Source organism: Panthera leo, chromosome B2 (assembly GCF_018350215.1).
Source record: "Panthera leo isolate Ple1 chromosome B2, P.leo_Ple1_pat1.1, whole genome shotgun sequence".
Taxonomy (NCBI): Eukaryota; Metazoa; Chordata; class Mammalia; order Carnivora; family Felidae; genus Panthera; species Panthera leo.
In genome coordinates, this window is record NC_056683.1 from 1,529,860 (window position 1) to 1,552,541 (window position 22,682).

The 22,682-nt window shown below is 52.4% G+C and overlaps 1 protein-coding gene across 2 annotated transcripts; it reads left to right on the forward strand.

Moving 5' to 3' along the window:
- The first annotated feature begins 1,758 nt into the window (after positions 1–1,758).
- TRIM27 (tripartite motif containing 27) lies at positions 1,759–18,279 on the forward strand. 2 transcript variants are annotated; one of them, XM_042937508.1, is made up of 9 exons: positions 1,759–2,247; positions 3,291–3,386; positions 5,818–6,048; positions 11,649–11,671; positions 13,402–13,517; positions 13,649–13,681; positions 15,221–15,247; positions 16,694–16,982; positions 17,460–18,279. In XM_042937508.1, coding segments are annotated over exons 1-9 (1,236 nt in total). In that variant the 5' UTR covers positions 1,759–1,827; the 3' UTR covers positions 17,461–18,279. The 2 variants fall into 2 exon arrangements, with proteins under 2 accessions (XP_042793442.1, XP_042793441.1); XM_042937507.1 differs by having other exon boundaries at positions 16,694–18,279.
- Positions 18,280–22,682: the final 4,403 nt, after the last annotated feature.

The following is a 22,682-nucleotide window of genomic DNA, read 5'->3' on the forward strand; positions in this document are numbered from 1 at the left end:
ATAGAGAGGTGAGGGTTCCATGCAAGGGAGCTGAAGTCTCTGCCTAGAAAACAGCCAAGTGCTCAGAATCTGAGGTTCCGCGTGAACGTGGGAGACTCACAGGGGAAGAGAGCCGTCAGTGTGCTGTTTGCTTAGGTTACACTCTGAGGAGGGGTAGGATCGGTGAGCAGGCCTGCAGAGGGCTGTGGTGGGCACCGCTTAAGCCCTAAGAAGCTGGGTTGGGGTTGTGGCTTCCTGAGAGGACAGTGAAGGTGTTAGTCTGCGGTGGAGGCCAGAGCGCTCCCTGGAACCTGGTGCTCAACGGTGTGGACAATGTCCGGGAGGCAAAAAAAAGGGTAGCTTTGAAGATTTGAGTGAGAAGTGACAGAATGAAAGGGGCATTTGGGGGCTTTTCTAAGGAGGAGTCCCATCCTGGCGGTGTCAGTAGGGAAATTACTGGAAACGCTCAGTCACCTGGCTACTAACTCACCTTAAAACGTCTGCAATCTGACAGTGTTGAAATAACTTCGGTCAAGGTGTAACAACGGAAATTAAAATAAAGAGAGGCCTGTAGAGAGAGAAAGCAAGGCGAGACTGTCCGGATTGAATGAAACCAAGAGGATGAGGACAGTAGTGAGGAAACAGCAAAGGAGACCAGGAAATCCCAAGGTGGGCACACTTGTCCAGTGGTGACCAGGAAGGGGCAGGCTTGCGGGTTTCTAGCCAATTCTGTGCCCGGTGAGCACTTTCGGTGTAATGGATAAACACCCTTATGGCTAAAACACTAAACGGGGTGGGCTCCCTCCTTGTTGGGCTGTAGTGATCATTCCCATTTCTCCGGAGAGGATGCTGAGGCTCTGGCGGTAAACCCGCTGGCTTGGGAACAGTGGGAAGGAGCCGAGCTGCATGGGTCTGATTCTGTGTTACAGAAATGTTGCCAGCACACAGGTAAGACGTCCTTTCTGGAAACAAAATTGCGAGGGTTCCGGCTGCTCGCATGCTCCAGTCTCCTGGAAACGCCACAACTGTCCTCGCCAACCCCACCCCCCCACCCCCGCCCCCCACAACTAGGCTGAGGCGGGGGGCCGGGCAGAGACCCTGAGCAAAGCCCGGGTGAAGGTGGGGGGATCCAGGCTCAGGGAGGGGAGGTCCAGGCCCGGGGAGGTGGAGGGGCGGTCCAGGGCTGGGGAGGTGGTGGTGGTGGGGTCCAAACGTGGGGAGGTGGGTGGAGGTCCAGACTCGGGGAGATGCGGGGGTGGGTGTCCAGGCCCGGGGAGGTGGAGGCGGGGTCCAGGCCTGGGGGGAGGGGGGACTAGGCCCCGGGAGGTGGAGGGGGGGTCCAGGCCCGGGTAGGTGGGTCCAGGCTCAGGGAAGTGGGGGGAGTTCCAGGCCCGGGGAGGTGGATGGGGAGGGAGGTGGATGGGGAGGGAGGTCCAGGCCCGGAGAGGTGTGTGGGGGCGATCCAGGCCCGGGGACGCGAGAGGCGAGGCGCGCACAAACCCGGGGCGGTGAAGGCGCGCGGGATCCCGGCCCAAACCCCGCCCCCGGGCCGCCCCTTCCGCTCGCGCCGGGATCCGCTCGGACGCGGCCACGTCGTCCTGCGCGCCCCGAGCGCCGGCCGCGCGAGTCCGGCCCGCGGCGCCCCTCGGCGGCCCCCCCCCCCGCCCCTCGCGCAGCCGCGGGACCCCCGCCCCCCCCCTTCCGGCCCCCCGGCCCCACGCCCGCTCGGCCCCGGGGGCGCGCCGCGGCGCAGGGAAGGCGCGGCGCAGGCGGGGGAGGCCCAGCGCGCGCGCGCCCCGGGGTCCCGGCCCGGGAGGCGCCGCCCGGAAGCGGGAGTGGGGCCGCGCCATGGCCTCCGGGAGCGTGGCCGAGTGCCTGCAGCAGGAGACCAGCTGCCCCGTGTGCCTGCAGTACTTCGCCGAGCCCATGATGCTCGACTGCGGCCACAACATCTGCTGCGCGTGCCTCACCCGCTGCTGGGGCGCGGCGGAGACCGACGTGTCGTGCCCGCAGTGCCGGGAGACCTTCCCGCAGCGCCACATGCGGCCCAACCGGCACCTGGCCAACGTGACCCAGCTGGTGAAGCAGCTGCGCACCGAGCGGCCGTCGGGGCCCGGCGGCGAGATGGGCGCGTGCGAGAAGCACCGCGAGCCGCTCAAGCTGTACTGCGAGGAGGACCAGATGCCCATCTGCGTGGTGTGCGACCGCTCCCGCGAGCACCGCGGCCACAGCGTGCTGCCGCTCGAGGAGGCGGTGGAGGGCTTCAAGGTGAGGGCCGCGCGGCGCGCGGACAAAGGCGGGCGGGGGGCGGGGGCGGGGGGCTTCCTCCTCCCCGCCTAGAAAATGGCTGAGCCGGACGCGGGCGCCGCAGCCGTCATTTCCTCCGCGGAGCCCCGGCGCCCGCGTGCGGGGGAAGCCGGGGGTCTCTCCGTCCCCCCCACCCCCGGGCACTTCCCCGCGGAGACCCGCCCCCCCTCCCTGGACCGAGCGCAGGATGCGCGTCAGACCGCGCGCTGCGCACACGGATCGCTCGCGCGGAGCACACGCGCACGGTGACCGGCAGGTGCTCGTGTCCCGCAGGTGCGCGTGCCTCCGTCCGCGCGCGTTTCCCCGGCCCTGGCCTGGGCTCCGGCCTGTTCTGGAAGCTCACGGAAGGCAGCGGGGTCCTTTCTTGCTGGAGGCAGTTAGGAGCCCCGAGGCTCCGGAGTCAGCAGCTACTATGAAGGTTGAACGAAACAGCACGAGTGGGTGGCCCTTGTGAAGCGTCGAGCCAGCACGCTGGCACAGCCAAACAGCCACATGGAAACAGAGTGTTGAGTGTGACAGTTGTCAGGCTATGTGTGGGGAACGCATGTGCTGTTGTCCGTGTGTTTGAGGGCTGCGGGAAAGGCACACGAGCAATGGCCTGTGTGTGTAGGTGAAAGTGACTACATTCATGCATAATTAGTCACGTAGCCTTTACGGTGCTTTCAGGTACATTATTTTATGCTGGCGATAACCTTCGAGGAGGCTGCGAAGGTAGTGGTCAGGGCATTTTCTCAGTGTGCGCCTCTGAAGAGCCCCCGCTTACCCCTAAGCCTCCACTCACCTTTTCACTGAAGGATGCCTTCCTGGGATAGGCAGGCCACCCGCAGGTTTAAGACACACACACTGACTGCCAAAGAGAGGAGTGACCCCCTGTGCCCTGGGGATGGCGGTGCGGTCCCAGGACAGGCTCTAACCAGGGAATGTGGTCTCGCGTGGGTAATAGGCACAATGGCCATGCTGAGGTCTGCCTAATTTCCAACTGTGCAACTTTTTGCTTTTGCCAGGAGCAAATCCAGAACCAGCTGGACCATCTGAAAAGAGTGAAAGACTTAAAGAAGAGGCGTCGGGCACAGGGGGAGCAGGCCCGAGCTGAACTCTTGGTAAGGGAACTCGGAATTCACTGCTGATCTCGCCACTGCTGATCTCGCCACTGCTGGTCACTCTGTCTTGTGTGAGGCTGTTACTTCCCTTAACGTATCCAGTCAAGGCATCCAGAACTTCTAGATGCAGATGAAACAACCCCACGTGGCAGTTGGGGACTCACCTGGAGAACCGAGGGGTTCCCACATTTGGGAAGAGCTGAGGTTGGGACCCCTGGAGATCTGACCTTTCAAAAGTGTAACCTGTTAGTTTCGTGTACTTGGGGTTGATCCTTGACAACACTGATACCCGTGAAATTCTTGGCCATGGTTAGCTTCCTTTGGTGCCATTCTGCTGACAGTGCCTTATGAAGTAGCCTCAGCAAGTGACTCATGTCCTAATTTGTGATCGAGGTGTGTGTGTGTGTGTGTGTGTGTATTTTTTAACAGCCAAAACAAAATAAACTAGAAGTACAGACTTTTTTTTTTTTTTTAATATTTACTTAGTTTTGAGACAGAGCACAAGCAGGGGAGGATCACAGAGAGAGCAAGACACAGAATCAGAAGCAGGCTCCAGGCCCCAAGCTGTCAGAGCCCATTGTGGGCTCGGGGCTCGAACTCACAAACGGTGAGATCATGACCTGAGCTGAAGTTGCTTAACCGATGGAGTAAACCAGGTGCCCCCATAGACTTTTATGATATATACTTATGTATCCACCATATAGGTGCTTGAGTAATTTTTTAAAATAGCAAATAAAATATTAGAAATTTCCTTGGGGTTGCCTGGGTCGCTCCGTCAGTTAAGCGTCCGACTTTGGCTCAGGTCGTGATCTCGCGGTGTGTCGTTTTGAGCCCTGTGTCGGGCTCCGTGCCGACAGCTTGGAGCCTGGAGCCTGTTTCAGATTCTGTGTCTCCCTCTCTCTTTGCCCGTCCCTGCTCACGCTGTGTCTCTCTTTCAAAAATACATAAAACAATTTAAAAAAATTTTTTTTTAAGAAATTCCCTAGAGGTGCTTACATCTGAAAGGCAAGTCTTAGACTAGTAGAGTCTGGCACCATCTTGTGAAATTTTGTCAGTCCTGGACAGGGAACTTCTCAGGATGCCTGCAGACACCGCCATTTCCTCTGCCCACACAATCCTCTGAGACCTTAGCTCGCCTTGCTTGAAAATAGTTCTGATGGATGGAGAGTGTCCTAGTGAGCCTGAGTGGACTCAAGTCACCATGCACACAGCCATTGTGTCCCCTGGGGGACGGTTGTCAGAGGGGAGGAAGACCCATCTCTGAGAACCAGGACTCTTGCACATGCTTCTTGGCCCTGACACTAGCCAGTTGGGTAGATGGAGAGTGATACGCCCTCCCTGGACCGGTCTGCTCCTCTGTGAAATGGGTAGGCTGGCCTCGTGGTTTTTCAGCAAGGCTAGTACTGCTCTCTCCTTCCCTCCAGTGCTGTGTGGTTTGGTTGTCACTTGAGGAACTGAGTGACTGGGGAGGGGAGGGCAGAGATCCTGAATGTCCTGCAACGGGACAACAGGGTCATGCCAGGCAAACTTGTCCCCCCACCAGAGTGCCAGTAACAACCCCTTTGAGAAGCACTGAGTCAATTGCTCTTTAAGGTCTGTTTCAGCTTTAATTTTCCATTTCTAAGATTACACTGTATCCTTTATATCTTTAAAAAACTCAATGTAGCTAAGGAGAGGTGTGACCTTGTGGGAAGGATTTAAAACAAGTGTGTGAGCATCACTGTCCCACAGTGAGTGCTTAGGAAGGGCGGTTAGTCGGATGCTTCACGAAGGGATATCCTCAGGAGTCTAGCTTAGAAAGCTTCTGTAAAGGGCCAGATGCTAAGTATTTTTGGCTCTGTGGGCCGCATCATCTCTGTCACAACTGCTCAACTCTTGTAACTTGACGACAGCTAAGTACAATATGTGAACGATGGGTGTGGTTGTGTCCCAATAAAACTTTACTCCACAGGAGTAAACAAAGGGAGTTGAGCACAGAGCTTTAAGGGAGGCCTGTCATTGGGAGGTGGGGTAGAGAAGGGAGGGCGGACTGGCTTTGGCAAACAGGTCTGCACCAGGAGGGAACACACCCAGAGCCAGGGAGGGGGTAGTTGATGAATACCCCTGAAGGACAGAAAGAAGGTACGGGTGACATGGGAAGGGCCTCAGTGACGTGGCCAGGGTCATGATGCAAGGAATAAGTGTTCCAGTCCGTCCCCCGTACCTGACCCGTCACTTCCTGGCAGTCTTTCATGCCTCCCAGCCCCCTGCCAGGCAGGTATGTTCTTCTCTCTTACCTTCTGTGGCTTCTCTGTCACTGCGTGTGCTCCGCGAGAACACTGGGATGGGATGATGAGGTGGGGGGGGGGGGGATGACAGTCCAGGACAAACACAAAGGGCGCTAGAAGAGAGCCTTCCCTCTCCTCAGTGCCCCTGCCTGTCCCCTGCGCAGAGCCTGACCCAGATGGAGAGGGAGAAGATTGTCTGGGAGTTTGAGCAGCTCTATCACTCCTTGAAGGAGCATGAGTACCGCCTCCTGGCCCGTCTGGAGGAGCTGGACCTGGCCATCTACAACAGCATCAATGGCGCCATCACCCAGTTCTCCTGCAACATCTCCCACTTGAGTGGCCTGATTGCCCAGCTGGAGGAGAAGCAGCAGCAGCCCACCAGGGAGCTACTGCAGGTAAGCGTCAGTGCACCTGTCCACACGGCCCGCAGGGAGCTCAGTGGGTAAGCGTCCTGCGTGGGCAAGTGCTGTGATCACAGGCAAGGTTCTTGGCTTCTCTGGGCCTCAGTGACCCGATCTCCTGGTGTAAGGAGGGGTTGGGCCCACATGCCATGTAAAGACCACCTCCGTGCAGTATCTCGTCATTTTAACATGCACACATGTGTGAGCACAGCCAGCAAACGGTCAGCACTGGAGCCGGGGTCATTGGCCCAAGCCGCCCTGGGAGTCAAGCCTGGGGTAGGGCCTGTGATACGGCTGGGTGGCCCCCCAACCCAGCCAGACCAGGACAGAGCTGGTGTTCACTCAGTGCGTGTGGATAGTCTGCTCTGGGTCAGGCACTGGTCCAGGCACGGGGTGAATGGTGCAGAGGCTCTGCTGAAATTCATCTCGTGTGGAGGTCGGACAACAAAGGAGTGAACAGCGATAGAAGAGATGTTGATAAATGCCGTTAAAAGGGAGATGATGGCCAAGGTCAAGGGTCAGCAAAGTGCTCCCCTCCTGTTTTTCTGTGGCCTGCGGGCCCAGTGTGGTTTTTACACTTGTAAGTGATTGGAAACCATCAGAATTTTATTTTGTGGAACGTGAAATTATATAAAATTCTAACTCTGTCGTGTGCGTGTTGTTGGCACGAAGGCCACACAGTGCGTCGTTGCTTTTCCACTGCCAGAGCAGAGGGTGCGCCTGTGAGACCCACACGGCTCGCAAAAGCAGAACAACGTGCTGTGTGGCCTTTGAGAGCTAGTGTCTGACTCCTGCTTTAGGATAAGAAGGCCTAGCCTTGAACCTTAATGAGCACCGGTATTTCTTTGCCAGGGAGCAAAGGAGGACTTTGCAGAGGGAACACGTGGCCAGAGTGTGTGGCAGAACGTGACCAGGAGGAGGGAGGGGGACAATAGGGTCCCACGCAGTCGAGGGCTGACATCCACTTGGTTTAAAGCCGTGGGCACCGCAGATGCTCTTCTGTAGGAACGCTGAACAGTGTGGGGCAGGACCCACGTTGGGGACAGTGGTCACTGGCAGGGTGAGGGACGCCACAGGGCGGGTGAGTATGTCGAGGAGTAAGACCATAAGGAGAGGCAAGGAAGTACTCGGAGGTGGGGTGGGGTCGTGGGGCTTTGTGGGGAGGGGATGCTTAAAGAAACGAGGTAAACAGAAGCAGAGTCTGCTGTAAGGATGCGGGTCGGGAACATCACTGAGGCTGTAAATCACTGCTGTCTGCCTGAGAGGGAGGGCAGAAGGGAAGGAGGACCGACGTGTGCATAGGAGTTAGTTGAGGAAGATCTTTGGGGGGACAGGAGGGTGAGGGGAGGATGCAGGCAGGGTGAGGCTGGACAGGCGACCCTGGTGTCTCTTCTTCTCTTGACTTTGGAAAGCAGGATCGTCTATTGTTACCGAGCAGGAGTTCGGGAAAATGTGGGCTTTGGAGAATGGGGGGAAGGTTTTAAATAATTGTTTCAGAGTCTGGGAAGACCAGGTGCTTTGTGAGACGTGGGAGGGTCACTCGGTCAGGGAACGTCAGTTTATCCTGGGGCCAGTCTGCCCTGTCGTGTGACTTTCTCTGAGACCACAACTGCTGGGGTACAGGCCCAGGGGAAGCTGGAATTTGCGTGTATCCAGGATTAGGGCTTTATTAGGTGGAGTGGAGAGGTTTTTTTCATTTTATTGGGAGAAAATTTACATAAGTTCATCATTTCAACCATTTCTTTTTTTTTAGTTTTTTTAATTTTTAATGTGTATTTATTTTTGAGAGAGCGACAGAGTGTGAGTGGAGGACAGGCAGAGAGAGAGAAACACAGAATCTGAAGCAGGGTCCAGGCTCTGAGCTGTCAGCACAGAGCCCGACGCAGGGCTCGAACCCACAGACTGTGAGATCATGACCTGAGCTTAACAGAGTCACCCAGGCGCCCCCATTTCAACCACTTCCGAGTGTAGGACTCACGGGGGCACCTGGGTGGCTCAGTTGGTCGAGGATCTGACTCTTGGTTTCAGCTCAGATCATGATCTCAGGGTCATAGGATCAAGCCCTGCATCAGGCTGAGTGTGGAGCCTGCTTGGGATTCTCCCTTCCCCCCACCCCCTTTCTCTTTCTCCTCCTCCTCCTCCACTGCTTGCACTCTCTCTCAAAAAAAAAAAAAAAAAAAAAAAAAAAAAAAGCGTACATTCAGCAGTATTTAGTAAACTCACAGTATTGTTGGGTCATCACAACTCTGTAGTTCGGGAAGGCTTTCATCATCTCAGAAGGAAACCTTGTATCTATCCATTTGTTGAGCAGTCAGTCGCTCGCTCGGTTCTACCCACTGGCGACCGCTAGTCGGCTACACGTCTCACGGGTTTGCCTGTTAGAGTCCGGCACCTGGAGGCCTTTCGTCTGACTCCTTTCACTTGCAAACCTTGTTCTGGGTTCAGCTGTGTCAGTGCTGCATTTGCTTTGGCGGCTGCGTAACGTTCCCCTGTGTGGATACGCAGCGTGTTTTGTTTCCTCGTGTGGCATTCCGTTCGTGAGTTGGCGGACGTTTGGCGATTGTGAATGGCGCTCTGAGCGGCAGCGCCGGACTCGCTTCCCGCCTGGTTGCGTCACGTGGTCAGGGGCCACGTTCCGGTCTGAGTGGATGTGCTGCCAAAGCGAGCGCTCGGGGTTTTAAAAATTATTACTTCTTAAGGTGGATGATACTTGCGAGGACGTTTTCGAAAGGGTGGATCTGTTGAAGAAAAGGGGCTGTGGAGGTGGAGGAGGGAGAGGGTCTTGATCACGACCAGAGTGGCTATGGTGGACAGCGTGGGAAAAGCGGGCTGAATCTTACTTCACAGGGAACTATCAGAAGCATTCCCCCTGAGGTCAGGGACAGGACAAGATGCCCGCTGTTGCCTGCCTCTACTTAACATTGTATTGGAGGCTTTTGTTGGTTTTCTCACAATTTTTAAAATGTTTTGTTTATGTATTTTATTAACTTTTTTTATGTTTATTTTTGAGACAGAGAGAGAGAGAGAGAGAGAGGCAGAGTGTGAGTAGAGGAGGGGCAGAGAGGGAGACACAGAATCCGAAGCAGGCTCCAGGCTCCAAGCCGTCAGCACAGAGCCCGACGCGGGGCTCGAACTCACAAACCGCGAGGTCATGACCTGAGCTGAAGTTGGACGCCCCACCGACTGAGCCACCCAGGCGCCCCTAAAATGTTTTATTTTAGTGTTCATTTATTTTTGATAGAGACAGCACAAGCGGGGGAGGGGCAGAGAGAGAGAAGGAGACACAGAATCCGACAGAGTCTCCAGGCTCTCAGCTGTCAGCACAGAGCCTGATGCAGGGCTCGAACTCCCAAACTGTGAGAACATGACCTGAACGGAAACCAAGAATCGGATGCTTAACCCACGGAGACAGCCAGGTGCTCCCAGAGTAGCAAAATTTTCCTAATTCGATATGCTGTTAGCAAAGATGTGGGAGAGAGAACTTCTATGCTGGTGGGAAGACCAAGTGTTTGGCAGTATTTAACAAAGTATGTGTGCAATTAGACCTGTACCAAGGGTCCTTGCAGGAATTTACCTAAGTATGAAAATAGGTACAAAAATGCATACACACAAAGTTACATGATGTAACATTGTAATAGCAAAGTACTGGGAAAAACCCACCTTCCAGACTCAGATTGGTTGAATCAATTCTGCATGTGTACACGCTATGGGATAGTAGGCAGCTGTACGGAAGAGGAAGGAAGATACCCATGAGACCCATGCACTGATGCAGTGTGTCCAGGAATGTGTTAAGTGAAAAAGTGCAAAATGCAGCATATGCTACTTTCTGTGGCAGAAAAAAGATAATTGAAAATCATGTATCTGCTTATTTTTGCAGAGGAAACCATGGAAGGATAAACCAGGTGGGGGAAATGGATGGAAAGGGATGAGGTAAAAAGTGACAGAGACTCTGGCCAAGTCTCAGTTTTTAGCACCAAAATAAATAAGAACAGTGATGGATTATAGCCTATTAAAGTAAGAATATACGAGTCCATACTAATAATAAATAGGAGGAAACTACTCTTTCCAGGAGAATGTCGATTAAGTGATATGGGAGGAATTTGGGGGCGCCTGGGTGGCTCGGTTGAGTGTCCGACTTCATCTCAGGTCATGATCTCAGGTTTGTGAGCTTGGGCCCCGCGTCCCGCTCGCTGCTGTCAGCACAGAGCCCGCTTCAGATCCTCTGTTTCTCTCTCTCTCTACCCCTCCCCCACTCGCACTCTTTCTCTCAAAAATAAACAAACATGTAAAAAATAAAATGAACTTTGAAGCTAGAAAAGGACCACTTAACAACCATCATAGAAGTTAATTCAGACAGTCGTTATCAATGGATGTTAAATCTAAGGGAGGAAGTTTGAGAAAGGTTGCAATAGTAACACAATTTCAAAGTATCGCTTTCACATTACTTACTAGTTACAAGAGGAAACACGGTACCTAGCCAGTGATCAAAATATCGCCAGTAAGGGGCCAGGGAATATCATGTGTCTTTAGGAGGATGCACCATACACTCCTCAAGGGGATACAGCCTGGATTTAATCATGAGGGGAGTGTCTGAAAGACTGCAAAGGACAGGAGACATTCTGGCGTAACAACCAGTGTCAATGTCGTGAAAGCAATGCTGGGGAGCCACTCCAGATGGAAGGTAGTGTCAGGATAGCTGAATGCGGCGAATGGTCCTGGGTTACTAGGGGGAGGGGACTAGCTGTGAGGAACTTTGTTAAGATGAACAGTTGGGGCACCTGGGTGGCTCAGTTGAGTGTCTGACTTCGGCTCAGGTCATGATCTCCTGGTTCCTGGGTTCGAGCCCCGCATTGGGCTCTGTGCTACCAGCATGGAGCCTGGAGCCTGCTTCAGATTCTGTGTCTCCCTCTCTCTCTCTGCCCCTCCCCGGCTCATTCATATTTTCTCTCTCTCTCTCTCTCTCTCTCTCTCTCTCTCTCTCTCTCTCTCAAAAATAAATAATAAAGATTAAAAAAAAAAAAAAGAAGATGATTGGTTAAAGAAAAATATGGACTGTGGGTTAGATAATTGTTGCATCCATGTCATTTTCTTGGGCTTGATTACTGCGATTGTGTAAGAAAACATGCTTGTCCTTAGGAAGTACACACAGAAGTATGAAGGGGTAAAGGATATAATGTAAAGAGTGATCTTAAATGGTTCTGAACATAAACGTGTTCATAGTGATTTGGTGACAAGTATACACGAGCTATGTACTAGCAGTTTTTCTGTGTATTTGAAATTATGTCACGATAAAAAGTCAAAGCAAGTTGGACAAGTGAACAGTTGGGGTGCATGGGTGGGGTACTTGACTTGGGAAATTTGATCAAGATGTCCTTGGCCGGTGGGGCGGGAGCCGGACACAGGACATGCTGGGACAGCAAATCGTGTGCCTCCTGGTTTCCTTGGCCCGATTTTTAGCCTCTTGACTGGGTTGTGTCCACATCTCCCTGGCTTCTCACAGGAGGGCCAGCCCATGGTTGGGTTTTCAACAGACATCCCTGAAAGAAAAGCGAAGTTACAGCTTCTCACAGTTACTCTTCTCCTTTCTCTCGTAGGACATCGGGGACACGTTGAGCAGGTACAGTGTTCTCTCCCCCCAGTGTCCAATTGAGTGCAGAACGGCATGTCCCTCACACTCCTAAGTCCCGAAAGGAGCCCAGAGCCTCGGAAGGATATCTTCCCCAAGTGACATGTCCTGCCCGTCTCTGGACTGAGTCACTGTGTGCAGAGAGCCACACGGACCATGGATCTTCTCAGTAAAACTCAGGAATTACTGACAAATTGTGAGGGTGAAGGATGGAATTGTGCTTGTGGTTTGTGAGGACACGTCTGGGGACCTAGTGAAGGCTCCCAGGGGCCCAGTCACTTCTTACGGGTTGCAGAGTCCTGTCCCCACCACCCCTCCTGGTTCCATAATGGGGAGAAGAGAATGGCTCAGGGTTACATAATTACTGCCCCGTTCCGGGGATCCCGGCCTTGTCCTCATTACTCCTGGGCTGTGTCCGCGATGGGGAGTGAGGGACAGCTCCCTGGATGCCGGGCCAGGAACGAGCAGGGGCACCCCCGTGTGGGCAGGTGTTTGCAGGGCAGACAGTGAGGGCCAGTGGGCTGGGCCTCGGGGACACGCTATTTGGTGCAGGGGCAGAGACTGACTTTGAAGGAGCCGGACGCTGAAGCTGCTTGACATGCTGAACGGTGAAAACCTCTGGGGGGCTGCAGCTGGGCCATGAGGGAGCACTCCCCAGGGGCCCTGAGGGAGCACCCCAAGAGCTGGGGCAGGGCCTCGTGCATCCGTGGAGTGACTTGGCTGGGAGGCCACGTGGATAGAATTATGTTGGTAAAATTGCGGGTTTTGAGGAGACGGATTAGAACGCGTCCAGTCCCAGCCACGTGGCCCCAGTGATTACGGCCCTTACTTGTTGCTTGTGCTGTTTGGTGCCACAGTCCATCCTGGCCCCACCTAGGGAGAGCAGGTCCTTCAGAGCCCAGCACCTCGTGACGTTCGTGTTTGGGTTTGGCCATGGGAAGTAGGGAACCCAATATCTCGTTGGCTTAGGGCTTAAACATGATGCAACGTGTGTCGCCGTGTAAGAGACGTGCAGGTAGGTGGCCCGGGGCTCGTCTGCTGGTTTCCTTGCCTTCGCTCTTCTGTGGTGCCCGAGTTGTGGTCCTGGATCTTACAGTCTAAGGTGGTCGCTGGACCGCTAGCCAGCCACACTCCTCTTAAAGCAGGCTTCTCAATGGACACAAGACCCTTCTTCCGTCTCATTGGTCAGAACTCAGCCACAAGGTCACATCTAGACCGGGCAGCCAGGAACCCAGGAAAGCTCGGAAGATGGGAGAAGGCGTGTCCGGGAGGCAGTTGGCAATCGGTTTTCACCATAGACCCACCCCCCCCCCCCAACCCCCCACAAGCAGGGAGCAGAGTGGGCACCTCTCTGAAGATGTTCTCCCCGTGTTTGGGAACCTGAGGGCACTGGGTCATTGTCCACCGTGAAGCTCAGGTCTTGGATGGAATCTGGTGCTTTCTGGCAAGTCAGCCTTATGTTCAGTTCAGGTGAACCTTCCTGAGGACAGGCCATTTGAAAATCCCTGAGCTACGTGCTGTGGGGGGTTTGGAATGAGCAAGATGTTTCTTCTGCTCTTGTTGAGAGGATCACGGTCTAGGAGGGGAGCAGGGAAAGAGTTGTGGTGGCTGCTTTTAAAGACTGTTTGCTAGTGTAACCCAGGCTTTGTCTGGGATCCTGAAGTTGTGGGGTTGGGGGACGTATTTACTCATTTTTGTTTTGTTTTGTTTTTTTAACTTAGAGCTGAAAGAATCCGGATCCCTGAACCTTGGATCACGCCTCCAGATCTGCAAGAGAAAATCCACATTTTTGCACAAAAATGTCTGTTCTTGACAGAGAGTCTGAAGCAGTTCACAGGTAATGCAAACAGAGAGATCCACTGGGGGAAATGGATTCGTGCTCTGAACATCTGCCTATTGCCTGAGGGGAAGATCGATATTCCAGCCAGCTGTGGGATGCAAACTGAATGTCTCCTTTTCTCCCCTTAGAAAAAATGCAGTCGGATATGGAGAAAATCCAAGGTAAATATGTACCTTTACTGGGCTTTTGATGTTGAAGTTTCCTGGGAAGATGGACATCTACTTAAAAAAAATTTTGTTTTAATGTTTGTTTATTTTTGAGAGAATGAGAGACAGAGCACGAGCAGGGGTGGGCAGAGAGAGGGGGAGACACAGAATCCGAAGCAGGCTCCAGTTTCTGACCTGTCAGCACAGAGCCCCACACGGGGCTTGAACTCACAGACCAGAGATCATGACCTGAGCCCAAGTCGGATGCTTAACCGACTGAGCCACCCAGGTGTCCCATTTAATAATTTTTTGTTTTTTTTTTTTAATTTGAGAAAAAGAATGAACAGAAACTATGCCAGTTGTACTTGATGTGATCCGGTATTTAACGTTATAACTTCTGCCCGTGGGCACTGGTGCTGACCAGGACGGGGGGTCACGCAGCACCTGCAGGGCAATGGCGGGAACAGGGTTTCAGGAGTCAGGCCACCCAGGGCCCAGCTCTGGCACTTACGAAGGATTCCACACTGTAGTTTCCTTGTCTGTAACGTGAGGAAGATAGTTCTCACCTCACAAGGCTGTAGAACTAAGTTAGCTACCATTTCTAAAGCCTTTAGAATGGGGCCTGACACATGATAAATCCTATATTTTTGTTTATTAGATAAAGTGTTTTAGGTATTTAAGAGAAGCCCCTTTAAATGTAAAATTTTCTGGTCACGAGCCACATTCAATTAGGAGTTGAGTTTATCCTAAATGCTAAAGTTCCTAGGTGGTCTTGTGGGATCCGAAACCCTTATATGGAAGTAAACCCTTTTCTTGTTTATTACAGCTTACAGATCCCCATACTCTCTGGTGGTTTCCTGTATGACGTATGCTAAGACCTTGTTTGCATTTTATCTTTCCAGATACACACTCTTTTGGCATCTTAGCAACACTTAGGTAGGGGACACCCAATGTCTTCCACAAGCAGACAGATAGGGAGAAACTGTACCAGAGACTGGATGATCCCAGAAGTGGTCAGTTCAGTGGTCAGTGCAGACCTGACCTTCCTTGGTATGGCTCTCCTGCCACTTAAAAGGCTCGTGAGAGCTCATTTGTGAACATGCTTTGTCCACTGGGAAGTGCCTTTCAAGTGAGTGGTCCTGTTTTCCCAGCACGGTAGCGGCTGTCACCCAGCCCCTAGAGCAGAGGCGGCTTGTGGAAGCCAAGAATTCTGTACTGTGTGAACATGGAACCCAGTTTCCCCCTGCAGAGCCAGCTGGCCCACTTTGGGGTGGGGTCCTTGATCTTGGCTCAGTTTGGCCCCGTTTGCTACCAGCCTCAGGCACGTGGTTATCCTTCCCACACACAGTTCCCAGCCCCCCTTCCCCTCGGATTCTTGCTTGAACGATGGAGTCACGTGCCCTGTAGAGAACTCTGTGCATGATGGCAGCAGGGATTCTGGGCTGTGTAATGAGGCCACGGCTTGATGGTGCCGGTGACCAGAGCCCCTTCTGTTAGGCATTTCTTGGAAATACTCACATGACGTCCATAACTTCTTCTCTCTTGTTCTTTCAGAATTGAGAGAGGCTCAGTTATACTCAGGTAGGTGATGGAGACAAAACTGTATGGAAACAGGAGTAAAAATCCTAAAGCCCAAACTACTGTTGTGAATGATTTGAGAAATTGCCTAAATTTGGGCTCTTCAGGTTATGTGTGTAAAAGTGATAAACACAACCAGATAAAAACCATTGTCTCTATGTGTTTGCAACGTGTTTGCTTCCTAAAATGCCCCAAAGCCGAAGCCAGTGGAGGAAGTGGAGGCCAGGAGCTTGAGGAGAAGCCTCTCCCCCTTCCCACCATGCCCTGTGGCTCTGCAGCCCAGCCTCAGGACCGCCGTGGGCTTCCACTTAGTGAGCTCAGCTTTTGTTCTCAGCTGGGGGTCCAGGAATGTCGGGTCCTCCCATCTCTGGGCGGGAACTGAACGAAGCCCCCTCCCCATGACCGTCACTGTCACCCAAGAGTCAGGGGACTGGGTCCCAAGGACCCAGAGGCACTACATCATGGGTGTGTGCTGTCTGCAGTCATGTGCACCCCCCCTCATGAAGACCGGTCTCTGAGCACAGCAGGTCTACGTTCGTTGGTGTTGGCCACTGTGATCCGTATTCTACTGTTTAAGCAGGTGCTAAGCGCATGCCTCACGTGTGTCCTGCCCTGTCTGACACTGAGCAGGGTGCCGTAGAGGGAACAAAAGAGCGGGAGACGCTGTTCTGCCCTGGAGTTTAGTGTCTGCTGGGAGGTTCAAGGCACACCCACGGCATGGCAGACAGATGACTGTGCACAGATTGTTGAACCACGAACCCAGTGTGGGCCCAGGTCACCTCCCCGGTTGCCCATCATGAAGCTTTCACGGGAGTCCTTCAGCCTGCCTGGGCTGTGGTTTGGAGTTTTCCTCCCGAGCAGGGTTTGACAGGCGTGTGAGAGCCCCTGGCAGTTCAAAGCGGGAAGTCCCCGCACGTTGGCAAGGTGCACCCAGGGGTGTGTCGTGGGCGATAAATCATGTCGGGCCTAAGGGAGGGAGAGGGTGCTGGCACGGCTGGCTAACAACAACTTTCTGATGAAGATGTGGGTCTTGCACTGGACGTTAAAAAGAGATGAGTGGGGTTTTTTGCACGGTCAAGTAAGGATACAAAAGAGTGATTTGAAAGGCGGGCAAATTGATAACAGGATTGCAGTCCCTTATTCACATACCTCGGATCCCAAAAGCTGTCTGGGAGATTCAGCCGACAATGGGTAATGTGGCTTAAGATGTAGAAGAAAGGGAATGGAGGTAAAACGTCGGCACTGTCGACCTATCTGGGCTTGGAAAGGTGATGAGCTAATCCGGAGTCATCTTGGGGATGTTGAGTCCAGGATGAATTTGAGGTGAAGGCGGCCTACAGGGGGCGCTCGTATTCTCCCCTTGGGGAGGTGGGGGAGAGGCCAGGAGCCCTCCAGGCGCTCTCCGGGCCCTTGGCTCACCTGCCCCTCGCCTCCCCTCTGTCTACGCAGTGGACGTGACTCTGGACCCGGACACGGCCTACCCCAGCCTCATCCTCTCCGATAACCTCCGGCAAGTGCGATACAGCTACCTGCAACAGGACCTACCTGACAACCCCGAGCGCTTCAATCTGTTCCCCTGTGTCTTGGGCTCTCCGTGCTTCATCGCTGGGAGACACTACTGGGAGGTGGAGGTGGGAGACAAAGCCAAGTGGACCATCGGCGTCTGCGAAGACTCGGTGTGCAGGAAAGGTGGCGTGACCTCGGCCCCCCAGAATGGATTCTGGGCCGTGTCCTTGTGGTACGGGAAAGAGTACTGGGCTCTCACCTCCCCAATGACTGCCCTCCCCCTACGGACCCCTCTCCAGCGGGTGGGGGTCTTCTTGGACTATGACGCTGGCGAGGTGTCCTTCTACAACGTGACTGAGCGGTGTCACACTTTCACTTTCTCTCATGCTACCTTCTGCGGGCCCGTGCGGCCCTACTTCAGCCTGAGCTACTCGGGGGGGAAGAGTGCGGCCCCACTCATCATCTGCCCCATGAGCGGGATCGATGGGTTTTCCGGCCATGTTGGCGACCATACTCATTCCATGGAGACTTCCCCTTGAGGAGGTGAACTCAGGCCACCGGGGCTGGCGGCCGCGATCCCACCCCGGGCGGCAGGCGGCTTGCTGCCTCGCCGCTTCTGTTGTCTCAGCCGGACGCCCTTAGGCTCCCCAGGTCCTGCAGCGGGACGCGGGGTGTCCACGTTCTCTACCCTCTCCCCCTTCCCGTGCAGATTGTGAGATGTAATGACACGTGCCAGAGTGCCCAGAAATAAAAACCGGATGTCCGCCTCCGTTCAGCCCGTCCTGGAGGGGAGAGAGTGTGGACGGCCCTTGGAGAGCCGCTGGGGACACTTCACCGGGGCTCCGCCCGGCACCCTCTGTTTTGGCCCCACAAAGTGGTCACGGATGTTTGCTGTTTTCTGGGCTGAGGCTCCTTTTTAAGAACCTGGACAGGAACCACAGGGCCCTGCCAGCATGGCTCCCTTGATCCCGGGTTCTCCTTGGGGAGTCGTACCTCTACCCCATTCCCATTCTGCCGTAGTTTTATTAACTCCATTAAAGAGGCCTCTGTGTGTTTTGATTAGTTACAGTTATTTTACAGTAACGGTGGGAAATGGTGCCACCTCTGTTATGAGATAATGTTCTAATCAATGTGCTCTTTGCCTCTGTCTGTTCCGAGGGCTTTGTCTGCTCCCTCCATTCTGACCGGTGCACATCATCCAGGATAATTTCCTGCCAACACTCTCCACTGTCCCCAGATCCCCCTCACACTCCTATTTGTGGACTGACGGTCAGTCATACCCCATCCCTGGAGTGATTCTGAGGCACTATTCCAGGGATTCATTGACTTTTTGCCTCCTTTTCTCCATTTCCTGTGGGGAATGACCTTTCTAGTACGTGTACCATTGAGGGGCAGCTCTATCCCCATAGCCGTCGGGTCACGAGGCTAAACAGATCACTTCAGCAGGCCCCCACGATGGCTCTTCGTCCTCCTTTCCTTTGGGTATATGCCCCTCTGTTTGAAAATAAAGTGACCATGGATGTTGTTTACATTGTTGTTGCTTTCCGGGTCTTGGTAGGATTGGGTTTAGATGTTGGGGCGGGGTTGAAGGGGTTAGCTCGCGGTGAGTTCCCTATGGGTCCGAATCCTGGTCTGGCCAGTGTTTTACTTCTACCTGGATGATAAAACAGGTTTGGGTGCCACGTTCCTGCTTTCTAATGGTGCCGAGAGAGCAGTGTCAGCTGTTCACTGTCTTGTAAGTTCACCAGGAAAGGGTTCTCAAGTCCTTCTCTTTTAAGTTTATTTATTTTGAAAGAGAATGTGAGCAGGGGAGGGGCAGAGAGGAGAGACAATCTCAAGCGGGCTCCGCACTGTCAGTGCAGAGCCCAATGCGGGGCTTGAGTTCACGAACCATGAGATCATGACCCAAGCCAATACCAAGAGTCGGACGCTTAACTGACTGAGCCACCCAGGTGTCCTTCCCAAGTCCTTTTTATAGCTGGCGGTGGGATAATGCAGCAATGCTTGGCATAGATCAGAGGGCCCAGAACCACCAACCTAAGCCCTTGGGGGTACAAAGGTCACCACGTACTGAGGAGGAAAGATCTGGCTGAGAGAATAGCTTTGTTCCAGGGATTTGGATCATTTCTGCTTCTGGACACGGCCTCAAGAAGACAAGACCTTATGGTCTGTACTCAGTCCTGTTCCCAGCGTTGTTTGGGAAATCATATAACTAGGGTCTACAGAGAGGGGCTTCGATGAGGGTGTAGGGTATGTATGTGGAGCACCACGAACTAGACAGACCAATGCACAGATAGTTCTTGAATGTTCCTAACAACCCTACAAAGTGGGTACTATTGCCCTTACTGTACAGATGCAGAAACCGAGGCACGGGGTGAATGGCTTACCCCAGACACAGCTGGGAAGCCGTGGAACCGGGACTCACACTAAGATGGAATGCTCGACCGCACACACCTGATCGCAGCCCTCCGCACATGTGGATTCTGCTTTCCCGAGTGGGAAACAGCGTTGAACAGAGGCCTTAATGGCACTGGTCCGTCGACCCGGGGCACCTGCCTTCAGCAGGAAGGGTCTGCAGCTGGGAAGCTGGGTGGGGTCCCCATCAAAATTGCATTCCAGTGTCACTTAATTTAGTCCACTGGGGCAGGGAGGAGGAATACAGGCACGCAAAGAGGGCACCTTGTGGGTATCCAAGAAAGAGTGTCTCTGGGGTGGACGGCGGTCCTCACAGCCAGTGCTGGGGCTGTCTGAGGGGCTCGCAGTGGGTCTCATTGGTCCCCAGTAGACCCAGAGCTCCAGGAGCAGCGTCGCGATGCGTTTTTGTTAGCAGCAGCAGCCAGAGCAGTGCTAAGTCTGTCCGATTCAACAAAGCTACTTCCCATGTGAATGTAGATGTGCCCCAAGAGTCAATGGTCCTAACCATGCTGGGTGAGGATGTGTCTGAAGACCAGATACCTTATGATTGATTCCCATCTTGCAATGTGAACAAAAGGACCGTGGGAGGATACCACAGAGGTGGAGGCTTAGGTTGATATGTGTTACTGGTTACCTCCCGTTCCTTGTGGTGGGTTCATACGTATTTAAAAATTACTTAAATTCTTACTTAAACAACAACAACAATCCTGCCATTTTGGATAAGGTTGAATGAATGTCCAGATGAGTCTAAAGGTACTCATCTGCAGAAAGGTGAGCAAAGCTTGAATTCAGTGAATCAGGATTTGGGGCCCAGTAGCATCCTTTTGGCTCCTATCTGGTTCTTTCCTCAGAACATCCCAAGTTAACTACACATTAGGATTCCAACAGCCCAGTCTTTCGAGCTTTTGCTGCTCCAGGCTGTTACTGTGTCTGCCTTCAGCTGCTTCTTTTTTCTTTTTTTTTTTTTTTAAATATTTACTGTATATTTATTTGAGCGAGAATAAGGGAGAGAGCATGCGAGCAGGAGAGGGGGCAGAGGGAGAGAGTCAAGCAGGCTCCACACTCCGCACAGAGCCCAACATGGGGCTTGATCCCACGACCCTGGGATCTTGACCCCATCAGAAATCAAGTGTCAGTCGCTCTACCAGCCGAGCCCCCCAGGTGCTCCTCTAAGGTTCCGTGATCCTGGCCTGGCAGGCCGAGAAGAGCATCTTCCCCAAGAGCAGACGGGCCTGCAAGAGCCCAGTTTGGAGAATAAAAGGAAAGTGTGCCTGGCCCCTGCCCTCCAGGATGTGCAGTTGAGAAGATGAGAAATACTTGGGGTGATTACTGCCTAACACTTAAAGGAGCCATGAAACTGAAAGCAAATCTCTGTCCTCACAGTAAATGAGCCACTTGTCAGGGCAGTTATCTGTGGTCCAAACCCAAGACGCGACGGAAATCACACATCTCTTCCCAGCAAAGAAAAAACTGAAAAGGTTCTTTCTTCGTGTACTAATGGTGGGTGCATTGCCTCTTCACAAACGAAGGACAAAGATTCTTTGATTCAAACGGCACAATCACCCAGTGTTGGGTACCCCGGCTGAACTGGACTCCCCAGGAAGACACAAGAGAACGTGGCTCCTGTAATAAAGTCAGTTAAGAGGAGAAAAAATAACACGATAAAGAAGTAGAAAGCAACAAAAGCTGATTTGTGGGCGAGGGGACCGAGCGCTGCAGACCTCCCTGTGCAGCCCTGGGGTCCGAGGTGGCCGAAATCCTAGGGCTCCACTTCCTAGTGGCCCCTTTTCTGGAGGCGGACAGGCTGGTATTCACTAGCTGAGGGCTGCAATACAATTCTACCTGACCGTGCAATCAGATCACTAAACCTGTGCGCCTCCTTCAGCCCGGGAGTGCCCCCTCCACGCGGCCTCGGTGAGGAAGAGCAAGGAAGCCAAACCAGTGTAGGTTACTGGGGACCTTTGCTAGGGTGTTCATGGAGTAGCTGGGTTTCAAACCACAAACTATAATGGTATTGGCCCAGTTACATTTCCTTGTTCTCCATTGAAGAGAAAAGCGGCTTATTTGCTGGCTTAATTTTACATTTGAAGTCTGAAGTGTAGCCAAGGCATGTGAAGGTATCTTTTTGAGGTATACTCCTCTCTCCCTGGTTCCTCATTCAGAACACACAGGATTTGTCTGGATAATAGTGGGGGAACAACTGCCAGACCCACTTTGGGGTTTGGATGCACAACAAGAATGTAATAGAAAAAGAAGATAATTTATTTTAGGGTAGAGATTTCACATTTTTCAACCTACACATTAAAAAAAAACCCAAAAAACTGGAGCAAAATATGCCAAAGTATTAACAGATGCTTTTGATGAGGTTATAGGTGATTCTCATCCCCACCCCCCATATTGAACTCTTCACTATGGAAACCTTTAAGCACACACAAAAAGTGAGGAAAATACACACAGAACTCCCCATGATACCTCCTAGCTTCAACAACTATCAATTTACGGCCAATCCCATTTCCAATATAGCCTCTTCTGCATTCCTACCCCCATCCCTGTTACTTTAAAGTAATTCTCGGACATGATAATCAGAGAATCAGATGTGTTTACCAGCGTCACATAAAACACTCATTTTGAGGATGGGAATTAAATTCCATTTTTCAGATTGGTGTAGACCACCACCATCAGATTTTCTTTTTAGTTCCCTCCACCCTTTAAACTTTTCAGGTCTTTCAAAGTCCCTCTTGTGGAAGATGTTTTCATAAAAATTTAGGGGGGCACCTGGGTGGCTCAGTCAGTTAAGCATCCCACTTTGGCTCAGGTCATGATCTCCTGGTTTGTGAGTTCGAGCCCCACATAACGCTCTGTGCTGACGGCTCGGAGCCTGGAGCCGGCTTGGGATTCTGCATCTCTCCATCTCTCGTCCTCTCCGCTGCTCATGCTCTGTGTCTCTCTGTCTCTCAATAATAAATAAACGTTAAAAAATATTTAAAAATAAAAAAAATAAATATTTAGGATGGGGGAGTCCTATTGCACGATAATTATTAGTAAATAGTAAAAATATTTACATGTTTAATTATACCTCACCTTATTCCAGAAAGGACTTCAAGCCATTTAAAAACCAAAATCAAGGTAGCAGCGGTTTAACATGCCATAAAAGAAGGAAGAGAGATAAGGATGGGACAAAAGTGACCAGAAATAAAAGTAAATGTATAGCATGATAAAAAGGACCTTAAATATGGACCAGAGTTCGATTTTTAAAGATTTATAAGGGAACCCTGTTAATTGTATGACTCATAGTTGGCTGAATGTTTAAGGGACTTAATGAGATTAAAAGGTAAAATATAGTGAAAGATAGGAATTTCTGCCTGGGTTCTTGATAAATACAAACTGTCACAAGGGTTTATGTTTCTTATAGTGAGTTTTGCAAATCAATACGGAGAGATGAACACTTCAGTTTGTTAAGCAATGTGAGAACCATTCAAACACGAACCTTGAACCTCACTCAGAGTTGCAGAATGAT